General features: G+C 44.6%; 1 protein-coding gene and 1 long non-coding RNA gene across 8 annotated transcripts; both read left to right on the top strand.

The window, feature by feature from the left end:
• The first annotated feature begins 1,947 nt into the window (after positions 1-1,947).
• Positions 1,948-5,947, top strand: LOC120698007 (exosome complex component RRP45A-like). Of its 7 annotated transcripts, XR_005684645.1 has the most exons (11): positions 1,948-2,355; positions 2,576-2,785; positions 2,881-2,976; positions 3,077-3,191; positions 3,461-3,541; positions 3,643-3,831; positions 4,452-4,720; positions 4,820-4,875; positions 5,302-5,543; positions 5,642-5,724; positions 5,803-5,947. XR_005684645.1 is itself a non-coding variant. In XM_039981434.1 (10 exons), exons 1-9 carry the CDS (start codon positions 2,228-2,230, stop codon positions 5,499-5,501), a joined length of 1,344 nt encoding a protein of 447 aa, XP_039837368.1. In that variant the 5' UTR covers positions 1,948-2,227; the 3' UTR covers positions 5,502-5,543; positions 5,725-5,942. The 7 variants fall into 7 exon arrangements, 4 of the variants coding, with proteins under 4 accessions (XP_039837368.1, XP_039837370.1, XP_039837371.1 ...); XR_005684644.1 differs by having other exon boundaries at positions 5,302-5,724; positions 5,803-5,942; XR_005684646.1 differs by lacking the exons at positions 4,820-4,875; positions 5,642-5,724 and adding an exon at positions 4,122-4,272 and having other exon boundaries at positions 4,452-4,617; positions 5,725-5,942.
• A 3,792-nt stretch (positions 5,948-9,739) lies between these two features.
• Positions 9,740-12,027, top strand: LOC120701273. Its single transcript, XR_005686023.1, has 3 exons — positions 9,740-10,097; positions 11,341-11,432; positions 11,533-12,027. It is a non-coding gene; the product is annotated as an uncharacterized LOC120701273 (long non-coding RNA).
• The last annotated feature ends 394 nt before the right edge of the window (positions 12,028-12,421 follow it).

Here is a 12,421-nt window from a genome sequence, read left to right as displayed (position 1 = left end):
CATATATATAGAACTGACTATATGGCTCCGTTTGGATCCTCTAGATCCATGGACTAAAAACTTTAGGTGAGAAACCATTTGAAATACGTAAATGAGTGAAACTAAGCTTTAGCTGGAATTAGATAGGTTTTATGGAATAATTAACTAAACTTTAGTTGAAATGAAACTAAACTTTAGTCCGCCCGATTGATAACCTAATGGAGTGAACTTTAGGTCTAAAGTTTAATCTCCGGAAAACATTAGTGAATTTCTGCGATCAAGCCCGCGCAGCACGTGAAAGCATGATAGGAACGGGTCATCGATGCCATGCCATTATGCACTCTTTTGTTAATCCACCCTAGCTAAGCACGCTTCCATGATTTCATCACATGGCCGGGCTAGCAAATAGGCCAAAGACACATATGAGAGCAAATATTTTGAGATTTAACGATGATGTGCATTCAGTGTGGTAGGCGACGTTCCCGTCGACAGCTACCGAGACGCCTGTGGTGACTTCGTCAATCTCGAGGATTTACCGGCTTAGCCTTCGAAAATGCTTATAGGGGTAGGGTTTGCATACGTGTGTTCATAGGGGTGTAAGTGTGCATGTGTTATGAGTGTCTGCGTTGTATTGTGTGATCTAAAAAAATTGGCTGGACCTTGAGGAAAATTGCTGCCTTGTAAACCACTAATCATAATTCCAACTTGAATACAGCAATTCCTTCCTCTGAACAAGGAGTTTATTAAATATCTAATTGCTCATGCAGCCTATAGCACGTGAAAGCACGAAGGGGACTGATTATACGACAACACCATGTTCCATCGTTTCAGAATGCAATGATCCAGACAACTATAGGTACCAGTCGGCTAATGCCTTGAGACAAACGCTGCCTTATTTTACCACATCTATGCAGCTGATTTGTTCCGTCATTGAGATTCATATCGCGTTACAGCTAACCACCGTAGGCATCCAAGGTTCAGAGTGTTCATCATTGAGATCCGCCACTTACAGTGAGCTCAGGATTTGGCCCTTGCATGTTATGCGTTGCAGGCCAAATTTAATTAACATGATACAATACTGCCTTGTAGAAAATAAAGACCTACATTTTGTGTTTCCTTCAGCGAGGCCCCGTGCCTTGCAGCAAAGATCACTCCTGGAACAGTTGAGAGACCAAATCATTGCCTCGTGCTTGAAATGGTGCTGAATATTAACAGGCTTCTCGTCTCGCCTGCAATGATGTGCGCAGTCAACGATCAACGATGACGTTGCTGAGTTTGGAGATGGTGCGGAACTGATAATGACACTACTGATGATGAAGCTGAAGACCCTGAAGGTAGCAGCCTGCCTAATGTGAAGCAATTTTTTTATCATTGTGACAAAACCTGAATTTATTCACTTAATCGTCGTCCGGCACCTACCATCTTACCAAATCCATGGCCCTCTTGTGAAACCAGTGATGCCATATCCTACCTAGCACACTACTTTATCGTTTCTACCTAGCTGCTGGGCGTATGCAGATATTGACGTGTAGTCTATTCATCGCACGTGCGATTAGAAGTCATACTATCGCACTTAATTATATTTAAATAATACTTTTCTAAAATATTTTTATTTGTTCCGGAACAATTTTCATCTCTAGATATTTTTTTGAAATATTTTTATTTATTCCGAAATAATTTTTTGTTTTTATATCTCTAACGGACTTGTGTAATAGCATAACTTCTAGTCGCACGTACGATGAATAGACACCATCACGCACGGTTGGTGTAGGGCACCGTGTGTGACTAGCCCTGACGGTGGGCCATGAAAATAGAAGGGCTTTGGGGGCCCTCCAAACTTATGGGCTAAAAATTTAAGGTTTATTATGGGCTTATCAGATAAAAGATAGGATTGGATCGGGCTTTGCTTCAAAAGTTTCGGCACAGGCTGGATTTTGGACTTGGCCCATGTCAGCCCGTGGACAGAAACCAAGGGCTCGTCCAGTGTCCGGCACCAGCGCAGTGCGCAGACACGCGATAGGGTTTTGGGTGGGGTGAGGACGGGCCGGCGGCGATTCGGGGACTCCGACGAAGACCCGCCGCACAACGCCGACGAAGGCGCCTGGCGCGACGCCAGGGAAGGCAGCCTGCCGCCCGCTGGCCGCGCCGTCGCCTCTCCGCTCCCCACCTGCAACTGTACCACGGCCTGCGGCGCCAGGTGGGCCACTCAACATTCGCCGCCGCCTCCCATCTCCAACATCCGCCTGCCATGGAGCACCTCCGGTGGCGCCCCTCGGTGAACGAGCGCGAATTCATTGAGACCGCCCTCCAGTCCGACCTCCGCGTCGACGGCCGCCACTCCTTCGACTTCCGCAAACTCAGGATCAGCTTCGGCAGGTACATCCACCTCCACCTCCACCTCCACACCTCACCCACCCTCCTACCCATTTCCCAGCACACTTCCGCTCCGCTCCTCTGGGTGTCGAGATTCCTCCTCAGCCGTAGCTAGCCGCCTGCAATCTGATCTCGCCGCCGCAGCGGCTTGGCTTTGCTTTGCTCCGGCGCGTGGCGAATTTGGGCTTGCATCCTTGATTGTTGTTGCTGGTGTGAACTCCAGGGAGGACGGCTCGTCGGAGGTGCAGCTCGGGGAGACGCACGTGCTGGGCTACGTGACCGCGCAGCTGGTCCAGCCCTACAGGGACAGGCCGAACGAGGGGACGCTGGCCATATTCACCGAGTTCTCGCCCATGGCCGACCCAGCCTTCGAGCCTGGGCGTCCAGGGGAATCAGCAATTGAGCTTGGCCGAGTCATCGACCGTGGCCTCAGGTCGCCAAATTCTTGTTTCTCTTCCATTTCGTCAAAGGGTTTTGAGCGCTGAGCCTAATGACGACTTCTTTCTGCTACTTATCATGTTTTTTCAGGGAGAGCCGGGCTGTGGACATGGAGTCCCTGTGTGTTGTTGCTGGGAAGCATGTCTGGTCCGTGCGGGTTGACCTTCACATCTTGGACAACGGAGGGTACGGGTTATTGGGTTATGCATTATCCGATGATATAATTAATTTGCGAACAAACACTTCCAAGTTACGGCTCTAAGCTTGTGCCATGCTTTTCCCTCAGGAATCTCATTGATGCAGCTAACATTGCTGCATTGGCCGCTTTGTCTACTTTCCGGAGGCCGGAATGCACAGTTGGTGGGGACGATGGTCAACAAGTTATAGTGCATGATCCTGAGGTAGGCATCCACTTGCAGTGTGTTCTACTTTATATCATCTTGCTAATAATCCCCCAAAGGTCAAGCACCCTTGTAATGCATTAGATTCACTAATTAATAGGTTATTATGGTTTAATAATTTACTAGGTTGTTATGATTTAATGTGAATTGACTCCCATAAATTTCAGTAGACACAAGTTCAATATAGAATCATTCCTAGTTGTCATATTCTGACCAGATTGTTGACAACACTGACCTATCCTGCGTTCTGTTTCTTATGTATTTTACAGGTCAGGGATCCACTCCCTCTTACAATTCATCATATGCCCATTGCTGTAACCTTTGCATATTTTGGTGAAGGTAACATCGTGGTATGTACCAATAATTCAGAAGATTGAACTGATTTTTGACTAACATCCATCATGTTCTGTCATTATTATCCTCATTTGTGTAACTTAATCTTTCTGTGTAGGTTATTGATCCCACATACAAGGAAGAAGCAGTAATGGGAGGGAGGATGACTGCTACGATTAACTCAAATGGTGATATTTGTGCCATCCAGAAAGCTGGTGGGGAGGGTGTCATGTCTAGTGTTGTCATGCAGTGTTTAAGAATTGCTTCTGTTAAGGCTGCTGATATAACAAGCAAAATAAAGAAAGCAGTAAGTGGGGCCTCAAAGATTAGCCAAGGTGTCCATGTTTTTGATACGGATCTAAAATTTAGAAGTTAAAAATCAAATCATGCAAATGATGGATATTGCATTATAGTGAAATTCTATGGCACTTTACTTTTGTATTAAAAATTCCATCTCTATCTACATAGAGATTAAGTTGCATATTTACTTAGTTGAAAAAAATGTTCACTTGCACTACATTACCATTTGCAGCAGACTACATTCCCCATTGTACTCAACAGAAATAGTTTCACTTATAGTAGCAATCTTTCCACTAGATACATGGAAAATTTAGTCAAGTGCTAGGTGAGGTGGTACTGGTGGGCCCACATGTTGTGTGAGGGGACAGTGAGCACAAATGGGTGGGAGGTAGCGCTAGGTGAGGTGGTACTGGTGGGCCCACATTGTGAGAGGGAAGAGGGATTCGAGGTGAGTAGAATTGTGTACCACTGCCATTGTGTTTTTTAAAGTAGCAAAAAAGTGAAATAATTGCAGTTTACATGTCTTTGAAGTTCTATGGAATGCAAAACTATACAGATTATGATTCTCATTCTATAGTTGGCTTTGCATTTCACCAAGCATCAAACATTTGTATTCTTTGGTTTCAGGTAGACTCATACACCACTGAGAAAGCTTTAAAGAAAGTAAAGCGTTTACCAGCCATGTTGCCTCAAAAAATTAATGTAATTGATGTAACTATGGAGGACAAAGTTGATGGTGAATTGGAGACGCAAACTGTGAAGACACCCAGTGAAGTTCAGGAGATAAGCAAAGGTGATGAAGACCATCGAAATCTAAAAGGGAATTCACCCTTGACTGGGGACAGAATTGCTAAACAGAAACAAACATCAACATTCAGTGGTGGTCCATCAAATTGGTAGCAATTAGCCTGATGTTTTGTTCCCAAGTTCTAGATGTTTAGCAAATATTTGCTTGACACAAGTTTTGCCGACTAGTCCTGATTTTTGCCATGTAGGGACCCATATTCTAAAGGAGTTTCATTAAGCTCCCTCAGAATTTTGCAGTTGCCGGGTACTGTTAATTTTGTTTGCATGTTATGAGTTCTCTTCTTGCTTGCTATCTGCCAATACCATCTCTCTGTGATGTGCTTGCAATCATTCTTTGGTTGGCATTTTAGTGCACATTGATTATCAAAATATCATATTTATGGCAAGTCCCTCTCCACTGTTAGCTTTCTAGACATGTTTTGGTACCATTTATTCTAGGGCTGATAAATATTATATATCCATGCTTTCAGTGTGCTGGGTCCTTTAAATTATGATATGTACAAATCAGCTTCTGCCAGTCCAAAGACTTCAGTTTACAGTCATTTTGATTTGACATACTTAATCTGCTGTAGCCTTCCTTGAGGAATCATTTTTATTGCCTTGCCAAGATTGATTCTCTCTTATGAGTTCAGATGCAGTTTCTTATGATTGTTTCCTGCTCAACATGCAGATCCAGCAACTACAGGTAAGGCCAGAAGCCATGAGGAGGCACAACCAATGTTAACTGAGTCATCTAATGCTGAGGTGAAAATCATCACATCAAGCTCTGGGGCTGTTGGAGAGTCTGAAGAGGCCCAGGAAATTGGGTCGCCAAAGAGCCTAAAAGATGCTATCAAACCAAAACACAAAAGAAAGAAGAACAAAAAGTGACAGGAGTTAGATTAATTGCAAGCCTGTAATTTCATGGCTAAGGTGAGTGGTCATTTGCGCTACTGTCATGTATGTTGTGTGGGCGTTCCTACTATAAGTTGTGGGCATGCCGATTGTCGTGATGACTGCACACGCCACAGTTGTATGCTACGAGCACTCTGATGCTGAAGTGATGTATGGCGCACACACAAAACCTCCTAAAGAAGTGATGTATGTTCTGCAGGTAAATCAACGATAGCCTACAACTCCTATTCAAATTCACAGAAGCGGCATACATGGGTTACAAATTCTGTGTTTTTAGTTGTTACTGATGCAGGAGGTGACTGCAGGCAAATTTTGTACAAGCTGTACAATTCAATTGTATTCTAGGAATGGTCAAGTTTTCAGGCAACTTTGCAACTATCCTTGTGATGCATGATGTCCCTACCCATCTTTATTCCATGTTCTGCTCGAGTGTTTGTTTTGTGCAGCAATGCCGAAATGGAATCTATTCAGGACTGTTGCGTTCCACCCCACCGTAAATCCATCAATTTCAGCTCGGAGGGGGTAACAGTTTTCCACTAGCCTGTATCGATTTACCTGGTAACACAAAAACAAATTATGGCGCACCCAAAACAAACAAAATCTAGCGCAACTAGTCACCGCTGCAATCAAATTATGTTACTAGAGATGAAGCAAACACAACCCTAGAAGGCCTGGACCAAATTTAAGTTCACAGAGTACTTTGCTGGCCCATTTGTTACGGAATTTGATCGAAAGTTTGAGTGACTCGAAACCCAACATCCTATGTATTCTATTTGTCGTGGCTCTAAGAGGAGGGCCACAGCCGGGTGGCGTAGTGCACCCGTCTAATTCCTGAGGGTGGATACTCGGGAAAGTGCAAGCTATTCGACCGATCTACCCCTCCATCAAGAACACAAGAACACTTGAGGATTTTAGAGTGGTTCGGGCTGCCGGAGCGTAATACCCTACGTCCACTTGAGAGTAGTATTGCTCTTGTGTCGGTGGATGAGTCTATCCTCTGCCTTCCAGTCCTCTTCTGGACCTGAGTCCTTCTCTAACGGGCGTCTCCCTTTTATAAAGCAAGGAGGGCGCGTACACAGGTGTTGGACCCCGACAGGTGGGTCCAACAAGGATGTATACTATACTAAATAAACACTAATGGAGCTACAGTGATGGAGAATCTCTTGCCGGATACACTTCATCGTCTTGTAGACTCTCTGACCGAGGGGGGTCTTCTCCTGTCCCATCGGCGAGGCGCCCGTTGAGGTAGTGTAGGTTGCGGTGTAGACTGTTGGGTCTACCGCGTAGGCGTCATAATGGGCGAGCCCGAGCCGTCGTGTCCAACTGGCATAGTAGACTGATATACGCGGCGTGGACGGTGCCAGCGACTGCACTGTGCGCCTTGGTAACACGCGACCAACAGTGCAACCTGGCAAAAGCCGCCTCGGGCTCTGCTGTGGCAGGGCGCACTTCCGCCTACCGCATTGAATGCGGTAGGTAGGCGAGTCTTCCAGTGGAAGCCACGCGGCACCGCGCGTGTGCCCGCACCTGCGGACACGTGGCGGCTCCGGACCAGCCCCAGGCGGGTGTCGGTTCCACTCCGCTGAGGGGTCTGGATAGTATATGGGGGTCCGGGACCCGGCGGGGGTCCGGTACTCCCTAGAAGGTTCGGGGCTCCGTGGGAGGTCCAGGGCCCCCAGCTGTTTTGGCTGAGGACTACCTCCTTCTTGGACACGTGGCGTCACCGGACCCTCCCCAAGCAGGGAACGGGCCCGGGGCCGTTTGCCGGGAGAGTAGGGCTCCGGACCACAGGGGTCCGGCTGCTCGGCCGTCAGGGCGTAGTTAAGGATAACTACGAGACTCTTACCTAGACACAGCAAGAGGGGGTACTCCAGTCCTGGGGTACCGACACTATTCGTGATCTATTTGCCTTCCAAAGTAGTTATTCACTATCCATAACCTTTATCAGTATCTGACCTCTTGGGCAAGCCAGAATCAGTAATTCTTAAAAGCTAGTATCTTTACCTCTTTGTGTTCCTCCATCTCCGAATGAAACCCTGTCTTCCCCCTTTGACGGGTTAAATAGTGGCGATCGTCCTTAAAAACATTCAGAGAATAAACTTTCCCACGGTTTTAGTTCATCTCCAGCGTGATTGTGACGGAACCGCCTAATTAAAATTCTAATTAAGCGCAATGGCCATCATTTGAACACATCAGGCGCATTAGTTTAACGACTTATTTTGACACTCTATTCTCAGCCCACGCCCCGATCGAAACAACACCAGTAGTCCGATGGAAGGTGAGCACAGATGGTACAACATGTCAAATACTTTAAAATACAACCACAATACAAAGTGCAATATATTAAGTTTTACAAACTGAGTTGAAATACATAAATAATTTACAAGTTCAACTTTATTCCAAACCCGAGTTACCGACAACTATGATACACAAAGCACGGTGACACAGATTACATCCTCTGCCCACGAGTGTGCAATCCGGTAAACTCCAAGGCCTAAGCGCCTGATCCAGCCACCTCCCAACCATCCGAGTCAAGGTAGATGAACTTGGCGTAGCAAGGGTAGAAGTCTACATCTGCGGGGCTTGAAATTAATTTTTGCAACGAAGCCCTAAGCAACTAATACTCAGCAAGACTTACCCGACTAGTGGTCTATTGTTTGGTTTCTTGTTTATGAAAGCGCGGTATTTATGAGACGATGACTCGGTTTTGTCATTCCATGAGTGGATTGACACCTCCATCCGTCCCCATGATCAGCAATGTGGCGTGGTTGAAGAAGGTGGATGATGATGTACGCAAGTTCGAGCGTGAGAAAGAAGAACGGGCAGGACATGGAAAAGGTAGTGACTATGAATGATGGATATTGTAGTGGACCGTTTTGTTCGGGTCACTCCTGTTGTCTGAATAAGTCATGTTCCTTTCGGAGCAAGGCCTCTTCTGGCTCTTATGCTTTGTATGTGTACGCATTGTGGTTCTGAAGGTTGTTCTCGTTTGTAATAAAACCGTGCATCATCCAGCATTGTGAAAACAACATACTAGTAGTGTAGAAGATGCAATAAATTCAGTCAACTCATCTAGTAAAGGGCTCGGCTACACTCAGCTTGTCTGTCACTATATTTATATGTATTATTAAAACTTAATATTGATTTCCAAACCCCATATATTTTTATCCTCAATATTTATCCTAATTATTAAATCTCAGATTTATTTTTCATCAAATCTAATTTTTAAATACTATTTTGATTCCATCAAAATTTAATCGACTCAATCCAAAAATATATTTGTAAAATATGCCTCACATGTTATTTAAATCACTCCAATCAAATAATAGACATGAAATATATTTTCCAGTTCAATATAGTAACAATTATTATTTTTTATTTAAATATCCAAGGAATAGCCAGTTTAAATGGCTATCGCTGGTTCAACCAGCAATATGTTATTGTACATAACTGCTACAGCACACCTATAGTTGCCTGTAGCATGGCGATAAGACCTACCGCCAGTTCATCCGCCGAAGGGGTTACCGCCGGATGAACTGGCGGTAAGTTGTATGGGCCGTGCCGCCGGATGAACTGGCGGCTAGAGGCTAGTTTTGCAAAAAAATAAATATTGAGGCATTTATTTTTGAAAAAATGTATAAAAACTAATATAAAAATAAAAAAATCCGCGAGCACGACCCACACGAGTTAGCTTTTACCAAAAAGAATGTGTTTTGATTGGTTTATCCTCACGTAGCTACGACCCAGCCAACAATCCTGGGCTCCTTACCTGGGCGATTACCACCTGCGTCGCAGATCTCTCACAAAAAGAAAGAAAGAAAAAACAGTTATCGAACCAAACCAAACCCCTCTGGCTAAAACCCTAGCTCTATCCTGCCGGTGGCGAGAGTCCGCGGCAACCTCCGGTGGTGCCCCTCGGTGAATGAGCGTGAATTCATTGAGGCCGCCCTCCAATTGTGCGATGGCGCACAGGTGTCTCGCAACTTTTTAATAGCACACGGATAACCACCAACTTTTATCTCTACTGAGTAAGGGTCACTTTTTTTTTTCCTTCCTCGTCCCAGCCCTTCGTACGTCGCCCCCTCCACTGTCGTCCATCCGCGGGCTGATTTGCACCGTCCGTTTCCAAATCCTCCGCATCAAAGGCCAGCGATTGAATCAATCCACTAATTTCTCCTTCGGTACCGAGGCCCCGCCCACGATGGTCCTGCCGCCTGCTCTCACCCCGCACACAGGCACACGGCACTACCGCCGCCTCCGCGTCTCTGCACCCTCCGGCCGCTCCGGCCGGTCGCCGCGTCGCTCCAGCCCCCGGCCGCTCCCGTCGCCCTCCCCCTACCCCTCGCACACGCACCATCACGCCCGACGCCCTGCCACTCGCGCCCGGCCATCGGCCGGTTCCCCTCGCGACGCCGATCCCTTCCTTAACGAAACACCGATCCCTCCTCACCCCGTCGCCCTCGCCCAGCCCTTCCTCACATGCAGTGCCGTATGCCGCTATCATCAACGAGATTGGAATCGATTGGTGGTGCCACTTGCCTGCCCTACGTCTCCTTCCTCATGGTGGTCTAGGTAAGCCATCTGATCTGATTCAATCTATTTATGCCATCCCTGGATTGTTGTTCTCCCTTTGTTTCTTTGGTCGTCTCGTGTCTGCGAGCGACTTCCTAGCCTTCTGTTCTATCTTTGTTAGTGATCTGATCCCATTTCATCCTCTTGGTCGTGGTGATCACCTTGCCGGTTCATGGCTTGAGCGGTGCAAGATTGATAGAAGGCGGGTTAGCTCAAATGCTAGACCTAGATTTACAACTCTCAAAACAGTCCTTCCTGCTCCCTACTCCCTGATTGATCCATCATTGTTTATATGGAACACATTCAGAATTATCAAATATCAAGCAGTACATGTTAGCCCATGTTGTGAACTAGCAAGCAACACATTCAGCGATCTACAGTTAGTAAGTACATATTAGCATCAGGTGTCATAATGCTGAGTGTATTATCAGAAAGTCTCGTCAGTTGTTAGGTTTTGTATAGTTAGTGGTTAATCTCATCAGGTGTTTGTGTTTAGTGAATAATATCTGGATTAGGGGTGGATTAATTAGGATCAACAAATTGTTGAATTAATTAGATATGCTAGCAAGACTTATTTCTGCAGACTGATAAGTTAGTGTTTCAGTTGAATTTTATTTGTCAGGCAGCATTTCAGTGTGATTTTGATGCAAATGGATGGATAGTTGAAATTGAGTTCGACAGAGTTTTCATGTGATCTGCTCTACTGCTTGTCTTGCCATCGCATATGCATGTTTTGCACTATGAAATATTTCTGTTAGCTTCATTGTAGCATAGGTGCCGTATCTTTTTTTCCCCTAAAACTGAAACCTTAGTGTTTCTGTTTATTTAGCTTCTCCTGTTGTTTCAGTTGAATTCATTATGGCAGGTAGGATGAAGGTTATTTTATTTGATGTAAATGATTGGATAATTTAAATTCAGTTTGGGAGAGTTTTTCAAGTGATTTGTTTACATTTATCTGCTATACTGTGTATCTTGCCATCCTATATCTTGCCATCATTTTTACTTTGAGTCTAGCTTTTCATGGTGGTAGTATATTCTATTCTGGTAGTGTCCTATGCATTTTATCTTTTAGACAATTCCTTCTTATACTAAGATGCAGATCAAATAATTGAAAGGCAATGCTGAAGGCTGAATTTCAGAGAAGTGGTCTATGGTCTATTGCTTAATTACTAGATCGTGTTCAGTGTCAACAAACTTGCTAATATGACAATGGTTTGATTGGTTAATGTTCTATTATTACCAGGTTAGCACATTCAAGGACAGATTGTACGGATCTGATGAAAAAGAACAGTGATCACATTCCATTTGGAGACCTTCATAACACCACAAATGGAGGTAACTAATGAAGTCCGCTTCAACTTGCATCCTTGTGAAATATATGATTGATCGCTCTAAATAGATTTGTATATGAAACTCATGTTTTCGCTGTGACCAGTCAAAATGAATAGTTCACTGCCACAAGCTGCGCTCCGCTGAATTGCACCTACCCGTCCCTGGTACTATGGTGTTCACACACAATTTGCTGGTGGCGATGTCATGTTAAACAAGGAAAACATAGACACTAATGGCAGTACTGATTGGCTCCATAGAAACTCATCATACCAGCACCACAAATTTGATAATGATAGTATCCATTCTAATACCAGCTATTTTTACTATAGTGGCCTCTCTAGGAGTTTGATGTTTACTATTAGATTTTCAAGAAAAACCATGACGCCATTTTCTACAAACTCAAATTTTATGTATATATTCAAGCAACAATAGTATTATCGATTTCGTCTGTGTAGGTTTGTACTTCATGCATGTATTGGACTTATGTACAATTTTATAGTTTTGGATTCAGTGATGAAAGTTTGGGCTTATATGTATATAATCGTGATGAAAAATTGACCATGCTGAGGCATTGGATTTGTAACCTATTATAGATAATTATTTGTCCTTGTGTATTATTATAGTTTTAGGTTCAGTGAAAATGTGCAAACCATGACTTAGATTGCTTTCTTGAAGATTCAAATGATGATTTGATTTTTATTTCTTTTCTTTAATTATAGTACTTTGGTAACATCTGATAAATATTTTGCTACCTGTGATTGGTTGGGTTGCTAATTGTTTTGCCCGTGCGATCGTTGCATCGCACGGGCACGAACCTAGTAAACGAAAATCGCTGCAACCGCTTCCCTTAAGGCCGACGAGCTCCTCTGATTCTACAACAACTCTTGTGCTGCGGAGGAGAGAAATTGTGGAGGAAGAACTCCATCGCTGCATTTTAGTTGACAATCCGCGTGGGCTCCTAGAAGGGTAGTCGGAATAGAATTCAGCCCAAT

Source organism: Panicum virgatum, chromosome 3K (assembly GCF_016808335.1).
Source record: "Panicum virgatum strain AP13 chromosome 3K, P.virgatum_v5, whole genome shotgun sequence".
Taxonomy (NCBI): Eukaryota; Viridiplantae; Streptophyta; class Magnoliopsida; order Poales; family Poaceae; genus Panicum; species Panicum virgatum.
The sequence above is the reverse complement of the archived record's forward strand: the minus strand, read 5'-3'. Positions and strand labels throughout refer to the sequence as shown.

Bases quoted from the DNA above. Each gene is read 5' to 3' on its own strand.
- LOC120698007 (XM_039981434.1), top strand. From the start codon at position 2,228: ATGGAGCACCTCCGGTGGCGCCCCTCGGTGAACGAGCGCGAATTCATT. The intron at 3,832-4,451 runs GTAAGTGGGGCC...CTTTGGTTTCAG, and splicing joins CAAGCAAAATAAAGAAAGCA to GTAGACTCATACACCACTGA. The intron at 4,721-4,819 runs GTAGCAATTAGC...TTTGCCATGTAG, and splicing joins AGTGGTGGTCCATCAAATTG to GGACCCATATTCTAAAGGAG.